General features: G+C 34.5%; 4 protein-coding genes across 4 annotated transcripts; 2 read left to right on the forward strand and 2 right to left on the reverse strand.

Annotated features, from left to right (window-relative positions):
- Positions 1-90: 90 nt before the first annotated feature.
- On the reverse strand, positions 91-2,581 carry LOC17889010 (berberine bridge enzyme-like 15). The gene is made up of 3 exons (XM_006293917.2): positions 2,061-2,581; positions 896-1,382; positions 91-783 (listed from the first exon to the last, which is right to left on the reverse strand). Exons 1-3 carry the CDS (start codon positions 2,549-2,551, stop codon positions 163-165), a joined length of 1,599 nt encoding a protein of 532 aa, XP_006293979.1. The 5' UTR covers positions 2,552-2,581; the 3' UTR covers positions 91-162.
- A 6,396-nt stretch (positions 2,582-8,977) lies between these two features.
- LOC17889960 (berberine bridge enzyme-like 16) lies at positions 8,978-10,760 on the forward strand. Its single transcript, XM_006293891.2, has one exon. It carries the CDS (start codon positions 8,991-8,993, stop codon positions 10,623-10,625), a length of 1,635 nt encoding a protein of 544 aa, XP_006293953.1. The 5' UTR covers positions 8,978-8,990; the 3' UTR covers positions 10,626-10,760.
- Positions 10,761-15,538: 4,778 nt separating this feature from the next.
- LOC17889938 (probable WRKY transcription factor 35) lies at positions 15,539-18,383 on the reverse strand. The gene is made up of 3 exons (XM_006294169.2): positions 17,782-18,383; positions 16,971-17,111; positions 15,539-16,243 (listed from the first exon to the last, which is right to left on the reverse strand). Exons 1-3 carry the CDS (start codon positions 18,381-18,383, stop codon positions 15,664-15,666), a joined length of 1,323 nt encoding a protein of 440 aa, XP_006294231.1. The 3' UTR covers positions 15,539-15,663.
- A 4,123-nt stretch (positions 18,384-22,506) lies between these two features.
- LOC17888405 (coatomer subunit epsilon-2) lies at positions 22,507-24,291 on the forward strand. Its single transcript, XM_006294658.2, has 7 exons — positions 22,507-22,754; positions 22,854-22,943; positions 23,035-23,186; positions 23,280-23,415; positions 23,507-23,662; positions 23,760-23,839; positions 24,003-24,291. Exons 1-7 carry the CDS (start codon positions 22,581-22,583, stop codon positions 24,094-24,096), a joined length of 882 nt encoding a protein of 293 aa, XP_006294720.1. The 5' UTR covers positions 22,507-22,580; the 3' UTR covers positions 24,097-24,291.
- The last annotated feature ends 34 nt before the right edge of the window (positions 24,292-24,325 follow it).

The raw sequence follows: 24,325 nt of genomic DNA on the forward strand, positions 1-24,325 counted from the left end.
AACCAAATCACATAACCATAAGTAATGTTTTTTCTGTTTAGTCTAAACAGAAAGACAAAATATAGAATGCTCCCTATGACAAAACCCAAATCCATATGATATCTATGTTCTTTATTAAAAGTTAAAACTTCAAACCCATTGACCAAGGAAGTTCAAAATACATCAACCAATCTTTGTAGGAACACTTTGTTCATGCCTGAAGAAATTATCAGGATCAAACTCACCCTTGATCTTCACCAACCTCTCAAAGTTCCCTTTGTAATACTTAGCCCCCCACTCTCTAGCATCACTCCCTTCCTCATTAGTCCCCAAATCAAGATCCCTGTAATTCACATACGCCTGTCTCGGGCTCTTCGATACATACTGCTCCATGTAACTATACATTTCCCTGATCCACGTCATATGCTTGGCCTCGCTCACTTTCCCATCTTGCCACGTGCTCAACCACTGAATCTTGAACAACGTCCCGTTCCTGTGAGGGAAAGGTATCTCTGACTCGGAGATCCTCGACATCATTCCTCCGTAAGGGTTCCAAATCGTCAAAGGTGAATCCTCTACTAAAAACCTCTTCCATAATCCTTCTAAGCCTTCTACTGGAATTGGCTCTTTCACAAAGTCTGACTTGGCTTTGAAGTGATTCTTGAACAATGACTTTCCGGCTAGTAAAGCTTCTGGTGCTGCACTGTTTGGGAATCCCGCAATGTACATCACTGATTTGATCCAGCTCATCTCAGTGCAGTCCTTATTCGTCAGTCCTAGCTCAGGGAAACTCTTCTGCATCACCTGTTGGGGTTGAAATTGTAAACAAAAAGTTTATTGCTTGAATTGTAAGAATCATAAAGATAAAAGAATTCAAATTTTAGACCCAGAAGTTTGAAATGGCGCTCTAGCGTACCTGCATGAGCCGATTAGAGTCGCCGAGAAACTGAGCTTGGTACGACATGGAGATGGTTCGATTTCCCGGTTTGGTGGTTTTGCTCGCCGGCGAAATAATGACACGGATGAAAAGATCATCGTCAAGCTTATCAGCGACTTGTTGCCATTTGTACAACACATTAGTCCCGTCTTGCTCAAGCGTCTTCGTTACTGTGAATACCGTCACGGTGGCTGGAACAGGGACGAGCTTGATCTTCCAAGCGAGGATCACGCCAAAACTACCACCACCACCGCCGCGGATCGCCCAGAAAACGTCTTCTCCCATCGCCGCACGATCAAGAATCTGGCCGTTGGCGTCGACGATTCTTGCGTCGAGGACATTGTCAGCACCGAGACCGAATTTTCGCATCATGGAACCGTAAGCTCCGCCGACTAAGTGGCCGCCGATGCCAAGGCTCGAGCATAAACCCGCCGGAAAACCATGGGTTTGGCTTTTTTCCTGAATCCTACAAACCCACCAATAAAGATGACTCGATTAATTTCCGAATCATTAACCAAAAACTTAACCGTGCTCGGTTTGTTTTATTTATAATCTGCATGGTTCCAACACAAACTACATATATGCAAGTATAATTATCAACGAAGACACGAAGTGATGACAAGACAAACAAACTACTAGCTTATTATGGTTTATCTAAAAGTTAAAAAACTAAAATATTATTGAAAAATGTAACCACTACATTTTTTTTGGTATGTTGATGATTAATTCTAGATGACAAAACAACTATAGAAGATGACAACGAAAAATTAAAATTAGTTTAGCGGAAAAAGGCATGCAAAGCTAAGAAATAAATGTTACAAAACTAAACCACTCAGATGTACAAAGTCATCCTTCAAATTCAACCGACGTTTTATCGGGAATCCACTAATATTAAAGTTTATATTAGAAAAAAGAAACTAAAGTTTCCCCAAATGGCAATAAGTAATTGGCAATGGATAAATTAGGAAAAAACCGTAGCTGAAGACTATTTTAAAGTCAAAGCTTCCGTTACTATTTTAAAGTCAACCATGAAATATAAATGAAGCAACTTTGTTTAATGTTTGTTAGAAAAAGAATAAATATTTGGTGTTTTATGCTTCAATTTTTGTCTTTGCTATATTCAAAAATTATGCGTAAGCGTTACCTGTAATAAACCTCTCCGATGGTAGCACCGGCGTGAGCCCACGCGCTGTTACTGTCCAAATCTACGTCGACCTGTCTAAGCTTCGACAAATCGACGACCACAAAAGGTGTCTCGCCCTCGGCCACGAACGAGAGCCCTTCGTAGTCGTGGCCTCCGCTACGTAGCCTGAGGTGAAGCTGGAGCTTCTTGGCACACACGACCGCTGCTTGCACGTGGGTCTCGTATAAAGGCTCGAATATGAAGACAGGCTTCGGGTTCGACGGCGTCAAGTACCGGAGGTTCTGTGCCGTGGACTCAAGCTCCTCTTTGAACAAAGTAGCGTTTTGGTCCGGTGAGTAAAACGACGCCGTGATGGGGAAAGAGATGTCGGAGTTGTCGACGAGGCACTGCATGAAATCTTTTTGTAGCGTGGAGGTAGACAATGGAACCGAGACTAGTAGTAGCGTTACAAGAAACGCGATTGCGTCTCGCTTCGATATCGCAAACGCCATTTTTTTTTTTGTTATGCAAATGAGGTTTGTATGCTTTTGGTTGTTTGAGGGATGTGTTTGGGTTTATATAGAAGGTTGATGTATGTGTGGGTGAGGCCGTGTGGCATGGCTTACACGTAAAGTTGGTGTAAATATTACATCATTGCTAAATTTGCATTATACTTCTAATCTTTTATTTTTACTAAAATTGTTTCATCGTTCGTTGCTCGATTCCTTTTTTTTGGGTTTATTTATGTATATTACTTTGAAAATAAGGTTTTTCTTGGGGTTTATCTCTTAAGCGTAAAATCAAACATTATGTTTTGCTAACCAAATAGAGAAATGAAATGAATTGTTAATATTCAAGTAATTGGGTCGATTCCTTGCATTGTCCTTCACTCCAATGATATAATTTGAATCTTTACATGTAATTTTGATGTGAAGATGATATCATTACTTCTTTGTTTATATAAAATGATTTTATTTTTTCAAATGATTATTAAAGGTCTACATTAATAACTTGTGGCAAGGTTAAAGGTTATGAAATAATAAATTAAACTAAATGATTATTAAAGGTCTAGAATTAAAAATTATTATATATAATCCATAATGAAAGGTTATGAAATGTTTATTTTAAAAAAGCAAGGAAGAATTTGTGCCTTTTAGGGATAAACAATGCTAAATACGCACTAATTTCAAGATTTGTGTTCAAGGATATATACCGACACGACTTTTATGTTTGTTTTTTTTACAGATATAAAAGATAGGGACACCACTATCGATCTTTCAGTAATTGTGGCGTGAACGCCTTAACACATTCTCTCCTGTCCTTTGATTTGTACAGTAATTATTTTATTTCAACTGACTAGCTCATCTAAAAATCTAGCAATATACGGTCCACTTTATTTTCTCTACAATTATTTTGACGAACTAGGTAATTAAGGTAATGGAAAGAGTAATCGTAACTACGTATGTTTTTCTTTTTAACTTGTTTAATTTATACACGTAAAACGTAATTGATGTTTTATCAAAAAGAAGCACACGTAATTAATTAATACTACATTCGTTGCCTAGTATTTGGGATTAATTTAGGTTTTGACGTGAGATACTTATTTATTTTCTTTTGGTGAAATCGAAATTATTGCGAAAAGTGGTGTGATTTGATGGGGTATTCTGAGCTATGTAGCTTAAAAGCAACAAAGTGACATTGTCTTAACTTTTGTGAATCATACGTACTTGCTTCAAAGTCTTAATTTGGATTTACCTCTTTATATTCAACACACGCTCTATTCGCACGCACAATGGCACAAACATACACACTGTAGCACACATACATAGGTATGGTAATCATCTAAGCGGAGCGTTTTTCATCCTTCGCACTGCAATAACGCACATATATTACCATTTAATCCGATTTTCTTATTGTTAGCGTTTTTTTCTTTTAAAACTTTTTTTGAAAAATTGCAAAATTAAACAACATATATATAAACATGAAATGCTTTTAAAAACATAAATAATATTTATCTAGCCGTCCAAAACCATCGTATAAACTGCACTTGCTCTCCCACAAATAATCAACTAAAGACACGAACAACCGTCAGGTCAAAGTCAAAAACATTAACTTACTGCACTTTTCACCAAACAGGTTCGTCCATCCGATTGCACACGATCGTACAGTCTTCACTTTGCACCAAGTTCAGTGCTAATGCTAATCACAAAATGACATATATATATCTTTCGTAATACAGTATACTTTTTTTTGTTCCTTATTGCATGCTTTAGCTTAATATGTGATGAAAATTTAATACATAACTGTATTTGATAAAGATCATCTTGGAACATCCACGTATACCACGTTCGATCGCTAAGTCAAACTTTACCTATGTTATTATTATGACGTATAGTCAAGATATATGAGATGTGCGCAAACTTTTATGTGTAAAATTCATAAACAAAAGTGTAGTGAAGACAATAAAAAGACTAGGCTCACCAAGAAAAAGATGGGGAATTAATAAACGCAAAATAATAACATCTGGACTTCGGATAGAAAAAGTCCACGAAAAACAACTTACATTATATGATATTTATGATAATTAAGGGTATCTTTTCTTTTTATATTCGCAGAGGGCCTTTTACATAAAAGTTGAACCGACGGCCCTACGTATAAATTAGATCAAACCCAAACTAAAAATTTAGGTTTGACAACTTCATGTAAAATCAAATCTATAATGTTTGGAAAAATTAACAAAGTTGAATTCATAGAATAACAGCGAATTACAATCATGTACATATCTACCAACCATTTTATCATTTTCATTGTCTCCATTTAGATAAACAACAAAACGCTTACACACATTGTTGCTTCGTTTAAACTAAAGAAGAGAGGGAGTGACAGGGAAGATTTAATACCACTAAAGGCAACTTTAATTTATCTTCTGAGAAATTTTATAAGAGTGAGTACTGGTCAATGTTTGCTTCCTCATTCAACCGTGTATGAATGTGTATCTAGCTAACTTAAAATAGTACAGTTTATATAAACTTTTTTTTTTTTGGAAATGTTGTAACACATTTTTATAAATTTCGTATTCACATAACAGACATTGTAGATCCGACAACTCGGTCAAGGCCACCAAACTCGCCTCACGCATGTACCTTTGTTTAATCCAAATTTACTTAATTTCCTTTTCACCAAATATATTTTCGTTTTTGAATATTCACTAATTTTGTATCTTTTGTCGATTTGTTGTCTTCTCACTTAGTCACTTACATCGAAGGGTGAAGGGTGAACTTTCCAAATAACCGTATATATACAGTACTGATGTTTATTTCAAGCACAATATGGTGGCAAAATCTTCAATAAGTAGATTGATATAATTTTTAAGAACTCTTCAATAACTTCGGCATATAAAAACCCTCATAAAAATGCAGAAAAATACTAGATGATAAAACACACATAAGATAAGGATTACTTTTTTTTTTTAACTCTAAATTTTGTTTTGGTAGATAAAATGGGTCATAACGGAAACTTATATTGGATTTTAGAACTTTGGTCTTTTATAATCCTTTTCTCGTCAAAATAAAATTAACCAAATATAACTTTACACGCAAGTCATCCGTTGCTTAGCCGCTATATAACGAGTACTTTAGTGAACAAACTACCTTATTGTTTCAACTCGGATCACAACATTGATGAATGGGTTTGTGGGCAGTTGGTACTTATAGTTTTAATTTAAATTGGGCCTGCTCTTTCATTTTAGGGTCCCCTTGACAGACTTGAGTTTGTTTGTTCATTGCTTAAACATTTATATCCATCTCATAATATGTCTAAACCAATACGGTGCAAAGAGCCAAAGACTCATGATGGCAAATCAAAATGGGTTTCCTCATTTGTCCCATTCCGAGCATTCATCGAAGACGTCTCTATCCCATTCAATTTGAAGAGATCTAATTTGAAATATGATTGTTGTTGATATGTGTGTCACTCAAGTTGGGAAGAGAAATCATTTTCAATAAGATGGTGTTTGGTAATTAACCAAGGGAAATGTTGAAACAGGAATTTCGTAAAAGACGTTGGCACTAAAACTAGACACTAAAGTTGGAACTAGATAAATATATGGATATATATATATATAGATATATTATATACTAGATTTTGAGGTATTATTTAATGTGTTGTCATCTCGAAGTAAAAAGAGAAAAGCAACTATGGGTTTCCAAAAAAAATAAAGAAAATATATATTTAGTACTTTAGATAATATAATAAGCTTAGTCTGTCCAAAAAAAAAAACTAATAAGTTTATTAGTTTAAATTTTATTAAATTAATATAGGCCCAAAGGAAATTTTTTTTTTTTTTATTGGAACTAAATGTAGTGCAAATGCACCTCTTGCACCGGGTGATCAACGGCCATTCCATGATAAATACGTCCATGATCACTACCTTTGGATATCACCGACCCACACATTTTTGTATCTTTCGTATATAGAGATTGAAACATTATTATATAGTCTTTCTCAACTTAAACATCTCCTATTGGACTTTGTCCACTAGAATCTCTCTATAGTATTTGTCATTAGTAGTGTTTCATATCTTAGTTGCAATCGCATATCCGTTGTAATGATATATATATTTGAGTATGTAACAGCAAAAGATGCGATGCTAAGACGACGTACGTGTATAGGTTGGACCGATGACCACTCTCCCCATGTACCACATTGAATTTTCATATTAATTATCATTTATCAGGTTCTGGTCAAACAACGATAATAAAAAAATACACACGATTGAGACAAACACAAATCTACGCAATTATGAAGTACCATTATAAAAGGAATCAAAAGAGAAAACAACTATATATATATTGGGAAAGGAACAACCACTTCTTCTTTTTTTGTCAAACAAGGAACAACCACTTATTGTTAACTCCAACTGGTAAACCTTGTAAAACGAAGAAAACACAACTAGCTGTTGTTGTTTGATTGATCCTTCTCCTTTTTAAGTTTTGTTTTCTTAATATTCCTTTTAACATTTATATTATTAGATGATGATTTTTTATTATGTATATTAAGTTTTGTTTTCTTAATGTTTCTTTTTGAATTTATATTGATGCTTATATTCGTTGTGCTATATACGAATATATTTGTTCTTAAAAAAAAAAATAACTTGATTAGTATTGACATTGATTTAATTTTCTTTTTATTCAGTCTTAAATCTAGCAGATTGAACAGTAATCTTTTAGGTGATTCAATTGAAAGCGCTCTTCGATTAAAGCATCACACTAATCCAGTTTTAATTTAATTTCAGTCCTCAATTGATTCAGGCACATGTATTTGACATTCTATCGGAAAAAAGAAAGTTATATTCATGCATGATTAGTATGGTCGTATACTAAATGATTAGTATGTGGTATGATCCCAATTAACCCAACCTTGAGAAATAAATGTTTCTAGCGTTATGACCTCGAGGCCTATTGTATTAAAAAAAAATTGTTATAATTAGCGTTATAACTAGCGTTAGAAACAAATGTTTTTAGCGTTATGACCTCAAGGCTCAACGCTTCGACGGCTCGACCTATGTTATCTATGTGGTCTTCCATCAAAAGTTTCATGCTTTGAATCTTTGATTATATACAGTATTAGGGCAGTTGTACAAAATGGCAAGATATAAAATGCATGAACGCTCTCTATTTAGACAAATAAGTAAGTGTTATGTAATATAAAATTAAAACTCATAAGTATTTCAGTTTAGAATAAATTAACGAAAAATTCATAGTAAAGTTTTGTTTTAGGCTTATAGCCCAAAGGAGAAACACTGCCATTTTAGGCAAAACTCACAATATACTAGTAAACAAATTAATTTAGAGATATAGTTTCTTATATAACATTTAGACGTCAGAAAGAAATATAAAATCTAAACCTAACTCTTGAGTTATAAACGTTATAGCTAGACAGATCATGATCTCATTTCTTGTGGCTATTTGCTTTTGACAAATTAACCATATAATTTCATTATACATACATATATATATATATATGTACAGTATGTTCGTTAGCTACGACCATCTCTTTTATGGTGTGAGAGTTTTGGAGATATCAGAAAAAGAATCTTTTACAGATAAGAGTTTCGAGTAAAGAGACGAGAAGGCTCTTTTCTATTGATTTTGAATCGATGATTAAAACAAAACAAAACATGTTTTCTTGTCTTTGGAATACCTTCACGGGGATCATAACTACACTCACCGTCCGAACCGATCAAAAAGCCCTCGTGTGATAAGAAACTCACATGTGGACGGTTTCTATTCACCAGTTTATCCATAACGACACGTGTCGACCTTCTTACGTATTGTAGTTCTTCTGTATTTTTGATCGCCTTTTGGATTTGCTCTAAACTGTAAATTACATGCAACAATTATAATTACTAAACACTACAATAAGCCAGGGTTCCCAAAAACAGAAAGAAACACATACTACTCTATTTATTTAGATTATAATCAAATAAAGCCCGTTTAGTACAATTATGTGTTACATTTTCTTTCTTCTAAAGCAATCAAAATATCACCATAAATTATTAATCAAAAAAAAAAAAATTATTAATCAAACCATGTCGCTATTGATAATTGGTGAGGTCGTGAAATTATCGTCGACAAATCAAAAAGTAACTTCTAATGTAACTTTTTCATATGTCAAAGTAATCAATATCTTCTACGGAACTTATAATCCAATATGCATAGTTTCACACTTTCACTCATAATAATAATACAGTACAAAGACAAAATACAACCGGATAAAAACAAACAACAAATTAAGAAAACTACGCACACTTATAATACATACCATACAGGATACAGCACAGAAATATTCCCTGGTAAAATAAAAATACACTACTCTATGGACTATAAATACACACACAACACAACAATACTCAATTCATTATTCCAAAACCAATCAGTCACAAATAACAATATGAAAATGAAGTTTTGGTTACGACAAACGTTTCCTACTATTATAATAATCTATCTCATCACAATCCAACGAGTCACCTCATCACCACCGTCATTGTTATCTCTCCCGGAGCATTTCCTCCGATGTCTCGACAATCAGCCGTCCGACCACCGCAGTCCCAACTCAAGAACCGCCGTGATTCCCACAAACTCATCTTTCTCAACAAACCTAATGAACGGCGTCAGAAACCTCCGTTTCGCTTCTGCTTCCACTAGGAAACCAGAAGCCATCGTCGCCGCCGTAACAGAAACACACATACGAGCCACGATCTCCTGCTGCAAACTCCTAAACCTGGAGCTAAGAATCCGTAGCGGCGGCCACGACTACGAAGGCTTCTCATACACTTCTCCGGTACCATTCGTAATCTTAGACATGTACAACTTCAACAAAATAGATATCAACATGAAAGACGAAACCGTTTGGATCCAAGCCGGAGCCTCTCTCGGGGAGCTTTACTACAACATTGCACGTAAAAGCAAAGTCCACGCTTTCCCCGCCGGAGTTTGTCCCAAAGTCGGCGCCGGAGGACATTTCAGCGGCGGAGGATTCGGTAATCTCATGAGAAAATACGGTTTATCCATTGATCATATCATCGACGCTCAGATCATGGACGCCAACGGTAAAGTCTACCGTAACCGACGTGCAATGGGAGAAGACGTGTTTTGGGCCATTCGCGGCGGAGGCGGCGGAAGCTACGGCGTTATCTTGGCATGGAAGTTAAAGCTCGTTAGGGTTCCGGAGAAGGTCACTGTTTTTAAACTGGAAAGAACGGTGAAAGAAGGTGCCATTGATTTGGTTCACAAATGGCAACAAGTAGCTCCGGTTATCGACAGAGATTTATTTATCCGGTTAGAGATTAAACCGATAAACCGGAAAGTCTCAAAAGGTAAGACTATAAAAGTCTCATTCATCGGAATGTTTCTTGGTTTACCGGAGAGGCTTTTAAACATAACTAAACATAGTTTTCCGGAGCTACATTTAACGAAATCGGACTGTCTTGTTAAAAAATGGATCGAATCGAGCGTTTTCTGGGCTAATTACCCAGAAAAGGCACCGATCGAGCTGTTACTCAAGAGAGTATCAACAAACGAATACTACTGGAAACGTACTTCAGATTTTGTTCAAACTCCAATCTCAAAAAATGGTCTTGCAAAGATTTTTCAGACGATGATCGATCATTCTCCGTTTCCACGACGAGTTTGGATGCAATGGAATCCATGGGGAGGTAAAATGGGTGAGATAGCGTCTGATGCGACAGCGTTTGTGCATAGAGGTGGTAACGTTTTCATGATTGAGCATTTCATGAATTGGTATAAACCTGGTGATGAGCTTGAAGAGAAGTTCTTGGCGATTGCGAGAAGTTTCAAAGAAGCTATGGCTCCGTTTGTTTCGCAGAACCCGAGAGAAGCTTTCTTTAATTACAGGGACGTTGATATTGGAGTCACAACGCCGGGATATAATGCGACGTACCAAGGAGCTAAGGTTTATGGGGATAGCTATTTCAAAGGGAATTATTTGAGATTGGTTAAGATTAAAGCCCGGTTCGACCGGACTAATTTTTTCCGGTCTCAGCAAGGTATCCCGGTTCTTGCTTAGTTTGGTGAGTGGTGATGAGTGTTTGAATTGATGGCATTATTGTGGGGAGGGAGTATATTAAATTGTTAAAGTTTAAATTTGGGATCCAATGAATCTATATCGGGTGTGTTATTTTGTTGTTTCTGGCATGGGCAGTTGATAATTAGGTGTTCAATAATGCCATAATGGTGTTTATTTCAATCTCCTAGAGAGGTCATGCATGTAATGAAGTATATAATAAATGGAATAATTTTCTCATGTTAGCATGCAAATTTTTAGGGATTATTGTGAAATGGTATCCGCGGACCAAGGACGACGAAAACGACACCACAATGCACATTTTTGTAAAACAAATTGATGTACGTTTATACTGTTAGATGGATATGTTTCGAAGAAACGAGAAAGTGTATTGTCATATTCCGGTGTATGTGTTTTCAAAGCCTATGCCAAAAAACTGAAAATTTCGTAAACATAACATGCAAGGTTTATACTTGTTTTGGGTAAACCAGAGTACGCTTTGCGTTCTTGTGTCCATAGCAAAAATGTGTTTCTAAAAGGAGTCTTGGGCTGAACACATGATAGGATTTACATACCGATAGCTTGAACAAGACATGGTCGAGTTGTTTCCAATTATTGTAATGGGACCTAGATTTCAGTAACTTACTTCTTAATTATGATATCGACTGTTCAACTGGTACAAAGTTACAAACTTTTGGATATTGGTTAGTTACACTTACTAGTTCAATGTTTTGCACACGTGATAAAATTGTCGACACGATCTGACCACAATTTTAAGGAAAAAATCTCGATTTAAGTCGTCATAGTTTTTAAAAGCCTGGTGGTATTTTGTTTTTTAATCGACTGTACATGTGTTAGACATATGACGAGATGTACACATGTCATAAATGATTCAAATCGTCATATTATTCAGCCAGTTCCGACTAATTCAACCAAATTTAGTTACAATCACGATGTGTTTATATGTCTAGATGCTAAGCAACCCAATAGCATTCGTGTATTTTTAAAAATGATAAACATAAATAGCAAAATATATTAGGGATTTAGTAACTAATGCTATTGGTATGGCCGTAGAGACGTATGTCGTTTACAAATTAGTAAATATTGTTTTCAATTCATTCTAGTCAACTAGTGATTTATAGTGGATAATATCACGGAAGAGGATAACATGACATATCATCAAATTTACATACAACCAAACGCAAGTTCGTAATCCACGCAACATCAAATCCAAGCACACTAACAACATGATTAAAACATTGACCGTTGATTAATATTGCACAACATCAAACTCAAGGACAACAAAATAAAACCACGAACATTGCAAACGTAATCAATCATATATAGGTACGAGATTGATTAGGAATCATAGGTGGGTTCAGCCTCATCCACATTGGAAGCTCTTGTCTTTCGTTTTAAACAATGCAGCTTACATCATATCATCAACAGCTGGAAATAAGGAGAACTAGACAAGTAAACAAAGAAACGAGTACATACAGATTGTTAATTCCAACACTGGAATTAGAACCGGCCATCTATAACACGGATCCATTAACTGATTGACTAGAAAGTCTAAAACCCTAAAGAAAATTACAAAACATTTCGAGAAAACTCGAGCATTGCCATTTTGAGAAAACTCGAGCATTGCACATTGCTGATTTTTTTTTTTTTTTTTGCTAAGTTGCACATTGCTGATAGAGGGCTTTACTAGTAATTAAAGCTTATTTAAGCTTAAGAATAAACTTTGTAACTCCTCCTTATTGCTTCACCTTCTTTTAACCCTAATACCGCCGAGATGCCAAGCCGCAGCTAAGACCATCACCATTCGTTCATATTAAAGTGAGGTACTTAAAGGATAATAAAAATATTATTTTATTTATTGAATTTATTTCTTATTTTTTTAACTACTTTAATTTCTAAATCTTTGACATCTGTCTCTTTTTGTTTAGTACCGATTCTCAAAGTACTCTTTTGAGTACCGTTTCTTTATTTTCCTTGAACTTTTTTATTTTTTTATCATTTATTTTGTTGAGAGTACCGGTAGAAAAACACCAGTGGACATGCCCTAAGTATGTCAAGTTCTTGCAGATTCAAGTTGGGATTCTACAACTGATGCAGACCACAAAGAAGGTAATGATTAACCCTGAAAACAACCTTATAATCCAATTTATGAAATTTTGGTCATGTTTTCTCACGAGCCTATTAATTTGCCGATGCAAGGTAGCTCTAATGTGCAAATGGAAACTCGAGTTCTGTTTGAATCTCAAGCAATTCGGGAGAAGCTATCAACATAGGAAGTGTGTTTGATTCCGTGTGAAATGGTTCAAGATCTAACAACTGAAGAAACCATTTGGAGAAATCCTAAGATTACCCGAGAGATCAACATGTCACTGTCTAAAGATCTGGCTAACTAGTTTAAATTTCAAGATTGAAGTTCTCAATGCTTAAATTTGAGTATGTTCTTGTTAAATATGTTTTTCATTAGTGTTTGGTATATTGATTAGTGGCTAAATATCCTGGTTAATATCCTCTTAGCTATGAACTCATACTTTGTTTCTAACTTTGTATTAGTCTATGTATTAGCTATTGTCTGACATTTTTCTTGTTAGCTTAAGGTATGTCCTTGAAACGTTTTTAGTTGTTACATTAAAAAGTGAAGAGATCTTTTCATCTTTGTCTACTACATTCAGCTTTTACCCATAACATAACAATGATGGGCTTATTGTTTCGTAGGTCTTATAATTTTTAAGCCCAAATAAAAAGATTAAACAAACTCTCAAATCCGTCCGATAGTAAAAGGGATGTTGAGTGACCGATACCTTGATTTTGGGGATTTTTTTTTTTCTTTTGGGATTTCTGATTTTAATATTTATATTTATCATGCCTTTAATTATGGGAGAGAAAATTTAACTTTATAATATTTAAGATGGAAAATATAGTTATGAAAGTGTATAAACTTTTTTTTGGAAACATATCATTGAGTCAAATTTATCTATAAATATAAAATAATACACCACATCATATTTTTAAAAAATTATGAACAACACAAAACCTAATAGATAAATTTTAAATTCATCATTTTAATTTATCTCTTTGGAGGAATTAGTCTTACATTATTAGGCATACTATCATTATCACCTTATTCTCCTTATTATGATTTAAGGTTACAACGAAGCTAGTCTAAACTCTAAAAAGCTTACCGATGGGACTTACCACTATATTTTATCATGTTATTATTTTAAAAACATATAACTAAAAGTTAATGTCCCATAATTATATCCCAAAATAAACATCAAAAGTAATCACTTTCGTTAATCAAAAAGAAGGTGACGCGAAATAGTAGCATCCATATAAGCCAATTTGCCCACCAAAATCTTCGTCCAATTTCATATTGGCCTCTCGTTCTATATGTCCCATCGTGAGAGAATAAAAACCATAGAAAAGTAAAAATTATGATAATTAAACGTGTTATATTCGACTGTTCTTTTTCTTTTGCCCCCTCATCAAATCAACACTTTCCTTGTAAAATAATTATATTAAATAAGTTGTGATGCAACTTTTCTTTCTATCAATCAGAATCCGATGGATTTGACAAAACTTAAGGTCACTATTTCCAGAATGATTCTGATCAAAAGTTGAGATCCCACACACTCTCGTAATAATACCATACCACCGGTGATTTATTAAAAATGTGTTGTACAGTTTTATTTGATTAATTTATTTGTCTACACACATGCCGCTGTAAAGAAACTACAAACGAATATAGTTAAAGGTAAATACTAGATTACTATCCCTGATAGAGAGTTCCAAGGTCATGAATCATGATGATTGATGGGTAAGATTATAATTAAAATGATTTTTAATCAGCAAATAATATGATAGACCATGGAACGATGGAGTTTATTTTTTATTTTATTTTGTTGAGTACAATTTCTCAAATAATTTATACGAACAACATCATCCGAGACAAAATTCAGTCAGAATGAATGAAGACTATTATATCAAATTAATAAGTATTATTATGGGATTCTCATTTAATTCGGCCCGTAAGTAAAGCCATGAAAGTAGGGCTTTCTTCCTGCCTTCCGAGATCATCCACATGCATGCATGGTCAAAAAAAACAAAAAAAATCTCCCTTACATGAACTGTTTCCTATAACTTATATTGATAGACCATACACCATATATATATTTCAAACGTAATATAAATTGAGCTAGTTAGTTGATATATAGAGCTATAGCTTTTTAATATAAATTTTTAGAGTTTGTTTCCAAACATCCCCCCCCTCCTCGAAAACATTTGTCTAAAGGAAAAAAATAAGAAGGCAACTTGTTCACAATTGAGATATTAAATAAAAATTAATGGGTAAAGTTCAATTTATTTCTTAATTTGTAATCCCTTGGTATGGATCGAGTCATGCAACTTAATAATACTGTGGATGTACATCTTCGCTTTGTGTCCCATCCACCAATATTCCTTAACCCCACTTCTCTTGCTCTATCCCAGTAGCACACACAAGCATACATTTATTATACACACAAGTATTTATGTGTATATATATTTATATAGTCGTTCCATACATTCCTATTAAACTGTTTGGTAATCTGTAGTGTTTAAATTAACGACCCAAGGAATTACATTAACTGTCTTCACAACAGCCACATAAAAAGTTCTAACCACCTCTTGAATTTGAGATTATTGTATTTAGTTAAAAACTTAGACTAGCTAGTGCGTTGTAACAAAAACTACTTTCAAATTTGTCCATGCATGTGAAATATGCTTATTATGCTAATATAACAAAAATATTTGGTCTTTCTTGATAAGCTTTGGACTACAATAGAAAGGAATAAAGAAAACAGTTTTGATACTATAACCTTATAAACAGTCTTTATGTAAGAAATAAATACACATAAAGATCACAAGAATACCCTTCATTTGCCACCAGGCGACAGTGGTATATATGCGCTAGGACTAATACCGTCATTAAGTACAATCGAATTACAAGAATAATATAATTTTATGTATACATTAATAAGAATAATTATAACGACCTTGATGAGTCGTCGTCGTCAAAGAAATCGCTAAAAACGTCGGGAATGGTCGTATCGGTCTCCATGTTGCCTCCGCCGCTACTGTGGGATAGCAACATAGTCAAAGAGTCTCCCTCAAGCTCGTCAAGATCGGCGAAGAAATCCTCCGACTGATGTTGAAACTCAGGCAACAACTCCGGTTTATAGGTATCTTCACCGTCATTATCGAACTCCATATTGTCACGGCGCTCCTCCACGTTCTCTTCCTTAATCCCAGCGGCCGCATAAGGAGGAGGAGTGGAAGAGGAAGGCAAGTGGGACTTATTGGGTTCGTCTTTGTTATTATTGTTCTGGGAGACTCTGGACGAGGGAGACGTCGTCGTTGCAGCCGCGGTTGAGGATTTGGTAGAAAGGTTTGATGAGGAGGAGGAAGAGGAACGAGTGGAGCCGGCGAGAGCATTGCGTTGGGTCGGCCATGGATGGTTATGCTCAGAGGTGTAAGTAATGACCAACATGTTTGGATCAGTGCGGCTACGTTCGACTTGTTTCCTAGCTGAACAACCTTTTGAGCTGCTACATCTGTAGTAACCCCTGAGAAACAATAATTTATCCTTCAAATATCCATCAAATACTTAATTAACCATAATCTTATTATTCATGTGTAACTAGTGAGAAGTCTCAACCCATTAGATCAATTTCGCATAAGGAATATCGACAAAAAAAAATAAAAAAAATCTGAATGATATCCTTAGCTTTCTCGATGGAATATATATTATGATCATAAGATAAGTTTGCATCAAATGTCACAATAAGGAATTTAATAGGATTAATGTGCGCCGTAGAAAATATTGAAGGAACTTTATACTTTATAGTTTACATGCTAATCATTGCACCTGCAATATTTGTTTGTGAAAGGAGATGCAAAGCTGCAAATTCTACTTACATGTGAATTTCTTTTCAGTGGTTTAATCAAAAAAAAAAAGGAATACTCTTTTACTGACGTAAGTTTAATTTTCCAGTATTATTATTTGTCTTTTCAAATTTCAGGACTGAAACTTGTACATTTTCGTGGGTTCGGTCCTAAAAGGTGCCGAAATAATAAGACACAATGGAGCCAACCATATTTGTTTTTGGATTTACAATAGTGATTAATTTTTCAGGTTGTTATAAAACTTTCCTATATTGAAAGAACATACTTATATATCTATATATTATCTGTATATGTTCGTAAATTGTATAGACGATAGCGACATAGGGTTATAACTATGGAAATTCTAATACATTAGTATGTGTATATGTGTGACAGTGTGAGTGTTACCTTGGATAGGGAGAACCTTTGATGGGTTTTTGACCGTACTTTCGCCAAGCCCATAAATCAGACGGAACAACTTCTCCACTGGACCGGCTGTTCATCGCGGCTGGAGCCGGTATGCACACCACTTTCTTTGTCTGCCCCTTCCTGCATCCATCGTGAATATATTGAGGTAAGTTTTAAGGCTGGTCAATGTAAGTGTGGAACATGATGAGTTCGGTTTGATGATATGATGGCATCGTAATATATGTTCGTTTTGTTTGTTTACGATGTTTACACTTCATATATATCATGCGCATACTATTTTCAGTCTTAAAATATAATTCTGTATTTAATCAAAATCATCTTATCTTAAAGTAAAATGAATACTATAATTTTTTTTTTTTAATATATACAAGCTACAACATGTACGAATTCGGTAATTTCACATGAAGGGTTGCAAAACGAAACCCTAGTTTCAATATCCCTTATGTTTCATGAAAATAAAAATACAAAAATATATCAACGTTTCCTTGAGATAACTGGTTTTAATGAATAAATTGCGTTTCATGATAATTAATTTTCTTGAGACACTAATCATAACATATCTAGCATATATGATATATATGTATTTCTTTTTCAAAGGATGTTAACCATGGTGAGTAGCTTCATGAAGTTTTCAAATATGAAAATATGTAAAATTGGCTGTCAGTCGTTACGTACTACAGCTAACTAATAGTATAAAGTCTATAACATTAAATGATCCTGTTTAATCAAGAAGGAAAATAAAATAAAATAAAATCATACATATATAGAGGTGGAATTTTAATTAACTTACCTTCTCTTAATGCCAAGATTCCGAGGGGAAGAAGAGATCTGAATCTGTGAGGATGATGACGTGTTGTTACTATTATCGACTAGTAAACAATTTCTTGGACTGTTAGTGGTATCAACGCCGATCATCCCCCACGGCGAAGATGGGGCGTTGGAGACGGCTATGGCCGGTGAATTACACGTGGAACCATCGTGGATGATATTGCTTTCCGAGATCCGGATTCTTGGGAAGACACTGCATTGACTCTTAATATGGTCATCCTCATCAAAACCCTTTGGAAAGATTGCAAAACTGTTGTCGCTTTTGTTATCTCCGGCAACGGGTAAGTACCCGGAGCTTGCCGCGAGGTGGAAGAGAGGATCCGACGTCATGCTTACGAACGGGTCGCCAAAGGGGTTTGTGAGGAGACAGCTGACAGAAGCAGCGGCGGTGGGGAAATCGACGTGGAGATCTGACGACGTTGGCGGCCGAGATATGGTACTCGGAGATGGAACTTCCGGTGGGTCAGGAGAGGACACGTGGCCTGAACCAATCCCTCGTACGACGTCTGTTAGGTCTCCTTGGAAGTTGTCCATGTTTAGTAACTGATCAAAGACGCTGCACATAATATGTATGTATGATGCGTATGCGTGTGTTTATATGTATACACACACAAAGAAAGAATTAGAAATTCCCAAACCAAAACAAAAAGTAATTAGGAAAAGTTCTCGATCGAGTTATGTAGGTATTATGGAAAAGAGTGATCAGTAAAGAGAGAAGATGATGAAGAACAAAAATGGTTGATGAAACGAGAAAGAGACGCTGACTTTTCAGAATGAGAATAAGTTCGACAATGTCTTCATGTATAGAGAAAGAGAGAGGGGAGATCAGATTATATATGTACTCTTTATATATAAAACGAACTATTTAATATGAGACATTTTACTATTTAAGTATCTTAAGGAGGTGAAGTGATAATAATTTTTTTTTATTTAAGTATAGAAATATTCATGGATCGAGATATATACGGCCAAGTCTTGTACTTTTTTTCTTTCTTCTTTTAATCTAAAATTATAAGTAAAATATCACATAATGTGAAAGAGCATAATGAGATGCTGCACTTGAGAATAAAAAACAAGTGATTGGGAAGTAAAGAGATGGGCAAATAGCCGCATTTCTCGGAGTACGTTTCATTTTCGTCCAATCTCATTGGACCACGTGAACATTCTCAAATACATTTTTGCTGTTTGTCTTGAGTACCAAAAAATCTGTTTGTCTGTATGTACATATTATTAGTTTATGAATTCTTATAAAAAAATGAATGATATGAGATTTTCCTATATGAATTTATTTTTTTCTGTCTCCAACCATATATGATGATGAATTGATGATGATATATAGACAGTGTGTTATGTGATGGATTATAGTTAGTTGCATCTGCTAATTTCTATATATGGTCCAGTTTGTTTATCTTAAGTAGTCTTCTTCTATATATAACAAAACAAGTTATTCGTTATTGATATTGAACATTGTCCTTGTACAAGTCAACGGTGGTTGACTTGCTATTTAGCTGGTCATCTCGTAATTAACAGGAACAACTAACAAAAGAAAAGAAGAATATAAAGCAGTTTAATTAGTTCTTATAAAACTACAAAAGAGAAGCATTATTAGTGACTATAATATGTCCAGCCCCATTACTAAAATATATTTCTTAAATCAAAATTTTGCAGAGAGGATTATGAACTAACTAATCAAGAAGAAATCATTAGCTTACACCGGGAAAGACGAAGACGTACGATTTCGTTCCTGTCATAATCGTATATGACAAAAACAAATTCCCTTACAGTATAATATAACTTAGTAGATTTGTTTTTCACAAGTGTTATATATAAAGAATGATTATTATTTTTTTTTTTCATTTTTTGTATGTGAACATATACAACACATTTCTAAACTCATCCTCTTCGTCAAAGTGTTATATAAAGAATGATACTTTGTATGTGAATAACTGAATATATATATATATATATATATATATTAACACTTGTCTATATATAAGCAAACAAATATAATTGTTTACATTAAGAGACATTTGATGTTATGTAAGTGGCCAAGACTGGCAAAATAACGACTCTTCATAATATACGAACACATACTAATCTAAATCTGAGTTGGTTTCTTTCAAAAAAAGAAAAGAAAACAATTCTCAGTTGGTGTGTGGATTTTAATATAGGTGCCAACTAATTATACGTTTGCAGTTATCTCATTCTAGATTTTCCATATTGTCGCCAACATTAAAAATTTTATACTACTATTTGTTCATTGTTTATATGCTATTTACACCAAATTTCTTTGAAAATATATTTGTCCATTACATACATATAAAAATAAACTGAAGAATGAAAGTTTGTATCATGGGTAATAAATTCCTCACATGGTATTAGCATGTGTTTTTATGCATGTTGGACTTAGTTAATTAGTTTATTTATATATAATCTCTACTTCATTATTATTATTGGAATTAATGCCCACACTATATAAAATATTGTAACTCACCTAGACACCTACTTGGTTATTTCTTTTTGTTAGCTAGCTGGTTAACAACAAACATTTTTGTGTGTTGATTAAATAACAAAAAATGAGTTCCCAAACTAGCTGCTAGAATATTATTGGTCAAATTAAAATAATCCGTTTCAAGATATAATAAGGTAATCATTTTTGTAAATATAATATGTGCTAATCCCACTCATTTACCCTCTGGATCCCGATCAAATCATGTAAATGTGTTATGCATAACTAGTAATTTATGGTACTTGTTGTGTTCTTAACAATTTCAGATCATCCTTGGCTAGGTTATATATATAGGTTGGCTATGATTAATGTTCAATACAACACTTATAGGAGGAAGTGAACCTTGAACTCCTCCTCGCAAAAATTAACATTTCTTCTCCTTTATAAAAAAAACAAAAAAAAAAAGATACCTCGATTAAAAATGTGAAAAAATGGTCGGCTTCATGACAAACACTTAGATCCACGTTCGTGCATTACAACCTCATCACTACTATCTTTTATCCCATATTATTTTCTCATTTTTTGTTTTCCTTTAATTTTAACATTATCAAAAGTTTTTACATTGGTTCAATTTGCGTGTACATATTAAACAGTTCTATTGATATAAACACATATTTATGCATTGCGAGAAATTTCACTTTCCTTGGGAAATTTTGGAGTTGGATCAAATTATAAGTGTGGACATAACGTTGAAACCAGCGTCGACAACTAAAGTTCGTAGTTAAAAAACTGCACATATATATACCACTGCTTTAATTGGTGATCCATTTGGACGAAAATAACGATTTATATCCCAACAAAATACAATTACCAAATTTTATTCATAGAAAAATATAGACAGAAATATAATTCTTTGCCATTCCTCTATTAGTCTCTGTGATTTTTCAAAATGGAAGTCAAAAAATATCTTTGCTCAAAAGTCAATTTATGTATACTGTAGTTCTCACTTGCCCTTATATAAGTCTATTTAGATATTTTATCAAATGAGATAAAGAAAAGAAAAAAAAAACAATCACGACCCATATGATATGAAGCAGGCCTCTCTGATCTCTAATGGCACACAGATTCATTTTAATATGAAACGACACGACAGGGACTAAAATTTTATATAAATTGTTTGATCTCAATAATTAGACCATACGTTGCAAAAAGTAAAACAAAATATAAGTCATGCCTCCCTCGTTCTACGGTGACGCATGTTGATGAACGGATGGATATTCAACAATGACAATAGTATTAATAATATCTGTTATCCCAATGCTACTGTATAATTTAAAACCCAAAACAAGAATTATTTTGTCAAAGAAATATAAACATATAATTAGATTGGTAACCACGAAACATGTGTTTAGATTGAAAACGTATGTTTTAGATACAATCAAATATTATACACAAGCACTTGAAACATATTATGATTCATTGATAGCACCGGCCGGATTAGCCGAAAATTTCCGAGCAGGCCTTTGGATTAGGGATTACAAATTGCAAACTACAGTATTGTATTAAATAGTTGACACTTGACAAACAAAAAATTTAATTACAATAGTTATGCATGAAGGAGCTTATTCCAAGTAGATACGTTTTTTACATTAACAAAGGTAATTAAAGTCTACGACGACCGCAACATATCTTGAACGCAATTATGCTAAAGATAGCTAAAACCATTACACTGAGAAGTGCAAGATCGTCATCTCTACAAATTGATTCAACACCTTTGTGATAAATTAAACGATTGATTAATGTTATTGGGTTGCGTAGCACGTGTACTACTTTACACATGTTAAATAAATATTGACTTTACGTGAAATCGTACCATTCCCTTTAAGTGCTCCCTAAGTTCATAGAAAAAACAATCGTCACCCTCTCACATATATCATAACACGAATATATACTAATTTAACCACGTCTGATAATATGATATGCTTAAAATTGACTTGCAAGTTTTTTTTTGTTTTGTGCAAGTGTCTGACCTAACAAGATAGTAGACTAAAAGCTCATAACACCAAAGAATAAGCCCATAAACAGATGAATTAGAATATTATATTTTAACCAATGAGGCCCAAATCAGATAATAGGGTGTCGATCATACAATTTACACGAATTGCGGTTCTTATGTATATGATTGTTATTTAAGGGACTAAAAGGTTATTTACCCGTTTACTTCAGTTTGTTTGTTCGTTTGGAAAATCTTGAGACGCGAGCGAATCTGAAAGATCGAGCTACAGAAAGAAGAAGAAGGAAGAAGCAAAGCAATGGCAGCCATGGGAGCAGGACCAGATCACCTCTTCAACCTAAGAAACCATTTCTATTTGGGAGCTTATCAAACAGCGATCAACAACAGCGAGATCCCTAACCTCTCTCCCGAAAATGCCATCGAACGCGATTGCTTCGTCTTTCGCTCATACATCGCTCTCGGTAGCTATCAGGTTTCTCCACCTTAAGAGTTCACCTTGAAAATGTCATCTTCTTTAGATTCGATTTCGTTTTGTTTTTGATCTGTTCTTCAAAATTTTGGTGTTGTAAAGCTTGTCATCAGTGAGATCGATGAATCAGCCGCTACTCCACTACAAGCAGTCAAACTCCTCGCAATGTATCTATCGAGTCCTCAAAATAAGGTAATTTCGAAACAATTTTAGTAGCAGAATTTTGAATTTTGGTTGCTGAGAGATTCCGAATCCTGATATGGTACGGTTGTTCTTGGCTCAGGAATCAACAATCTCAAGCTTGAGGGAATGGTTGGCAGATTCAACAATAGGAAACAATGATACATTGCGGTTGATTGCTGGTATTATATTCTTGCATGAGGAAGATTATAATGAAGCTCTGAAGCACACTCATGCTGGAAGAACTATGGATTTGTAAAAGTTTTTTTCGATTTTCTTTGGTGGGTTTCTATGAGCGGCTGTTATATTTACATCTTCTTAGATTTTTTGTTGCTACTTTGTTTCTAGGCTTGCCTTGAATGTTCAGATATTCATTAAGATGCATAGATCAGAGTATGCTGAGAAGCAGCTCAGAGTGATGCAACAGATTGATGAAGACCACAGTCTCACTCAACTTGCAAACGCGTGGTTGAACCTGGCTATGGTATAATGCGAGATTTTGATCATTTTTGTTGGGCCTATTTTACATATAGAGTCTGTTTTCCTTCTTGTACTCAGACGATTTACGATACCAGGGCGGTTCGAAGATACATGAAGCTTATCTCATTTTCGAGGATTTCTCGGAGAAGTACCCGATGACAAGCTTGATCTTGAATGGCAAAGCGGTTTGCTGTATGCAAATGGGTAACTTTGATGAAGCTGAAACACTACTGCTTGAAGCACTAAACAAGGTAACTATAATCAGGCTTGCATACCTTCTGCAATTGCACTTGTATCTTGGCTTTTCGGTATATTGGCAAGTGTTTATACTAATTGTGGTGTTTGCAGGACGCTAAAGACCCAGAAACTCTTGCAAACCTTGTTGTGTGCAGTCTTCATGTCGGGAAATCATCTTCACGCTACTTAAGGTACATTTTCATCATCGATTCGCTTATAAGGCATCCTTTGGGCCAAACCCCTCCGTAGAACTCACTGAAATTTACTTGAAAGCAATGGTATTTTTAATTCTTATAAAAATAATGGTTAGTCTCTCATTGGTTGAGTCCATTTGCAATCCCTATACTTTTGCAGCCAGCTGAAACTTTCACACCCGGAACACATACTTGTGAAGCATGTGTCATCAGCCGAAGACAACTTCGAGAGAGCTCTTCAATCAGTTGCCTGAAGACTCTTCCATGATTGAAGTTAAAAGAGGTGTGTAGGATTGGTTTGCTGTACCGCATTCTCTATTAGAACAACCATACTGTCTTGTCTTTTCGTAATTAGTATATGAACCAGATTTTGCCATTGGATATGTTATAGTTACCATCTTATTACTTCTAGTCTTCAAATAGAAAAATTCCACTTCTTGCAGTCTCAATTTTGTTTGTCTGATCCAGATGTGTAAACAAACC

This window comes from Capsella rubella, unplaced genomic scaffold (genome assembly GCF_000375325.1).
Source record: "Capsella rubella cultivar Monte Gargano unplaced genomic scaffold, Caprub1_0 scaffold_4, whole genome shotgun sequence".
Taxonomy (NCBI): domain Eukaryota; kingdom Viridiplantae; phylum Streptophyta; class Magnoliopsida; order Brassicales; family Brassicaceae; genus Capsella; species Capsella rubella.

What these genes read in the sequence shown, in the direction of transcription:
- LOC17889010 (XM_006293917.2), bottom strand. Translation starts at nt 2,551, where the DNA reads ATGGCGTTTGCGATATCGAAGCGAGACGCAATCGCGTTTCTTGTAACG. An exon ending in ATCGGAGAGGTTTATTACAG is followed by an intron (nt 1,383 to 2,060) that starts GTAACGCTTACG and finishes GTGGGTTTGTAG; the next exon opens with GATTCAGGAAAAAAGCCAAA. An exon ending in ACTCTAATCGGCTCATGCAG is followed by an intron (nt 784 to 895) that starts GTACGCTAGAGC and finishes CAACCCCAACAG; the next exon opens with GTGATGCAGAAGAGTTTCCC.
- LOC17889960 (XM_006293891.2), top strand. Translation starts at nt 8,991, where the DNA reads ATGAAAATGAAGTTTTGGTTACGACAAACGTTTCCTACTATTATAATA.
- LOC17889938 (XM_006294169.2), bottom strand. Translation starts at nt 18,383, where the DNA reads ATGTGCAGCGTCTTTGATCAGTTACTAAACATGGACAACTTCCAAGGA. An exon ending in AATCTTGGCATTAAGAGAAG is followed by an intron (nt 17,112 to 17,781) that starts GTAAGTTAATTA and finishes CGATGGATGCAG; the next exon opens with GAAGGGGCAGACAAAGAAAG. An exon ending in AAAGGTTCTCCCTATCCAAG is followed by an intron (nt 16,244 to 16,970) that starts GTAACACTCACA and finishes ATTGTTTCTCAG; the next exon opens with GGGTTACTACAGATGTAGCA.
- LOC17888405 (XM_006294658.2), top strand. Translation starts at nt 22,581, where the DNA reads ATGGCAGCCATGGGAGCAGGACCAGATCACCTCTTCAACCTAAGAAAC. An exon ending in TCGCTCTCGGTAGCTATCAG is followed by an intron (nt 22,755 to 22,853) that starts GTTTCTCCACCT and finishes GGTGTTGTAAAG; the next exon opens with CTTGTCATCAGTGAGATCGA. An exon ending in CGTGGTTGAACCTGGCTATG is followed by an intron (nt 23,416 to 23,506) that starts GTATAATGCGAG and finishes TTACGATACCAG; the next exon opens with GGCGGTTCGAAGATACATGA.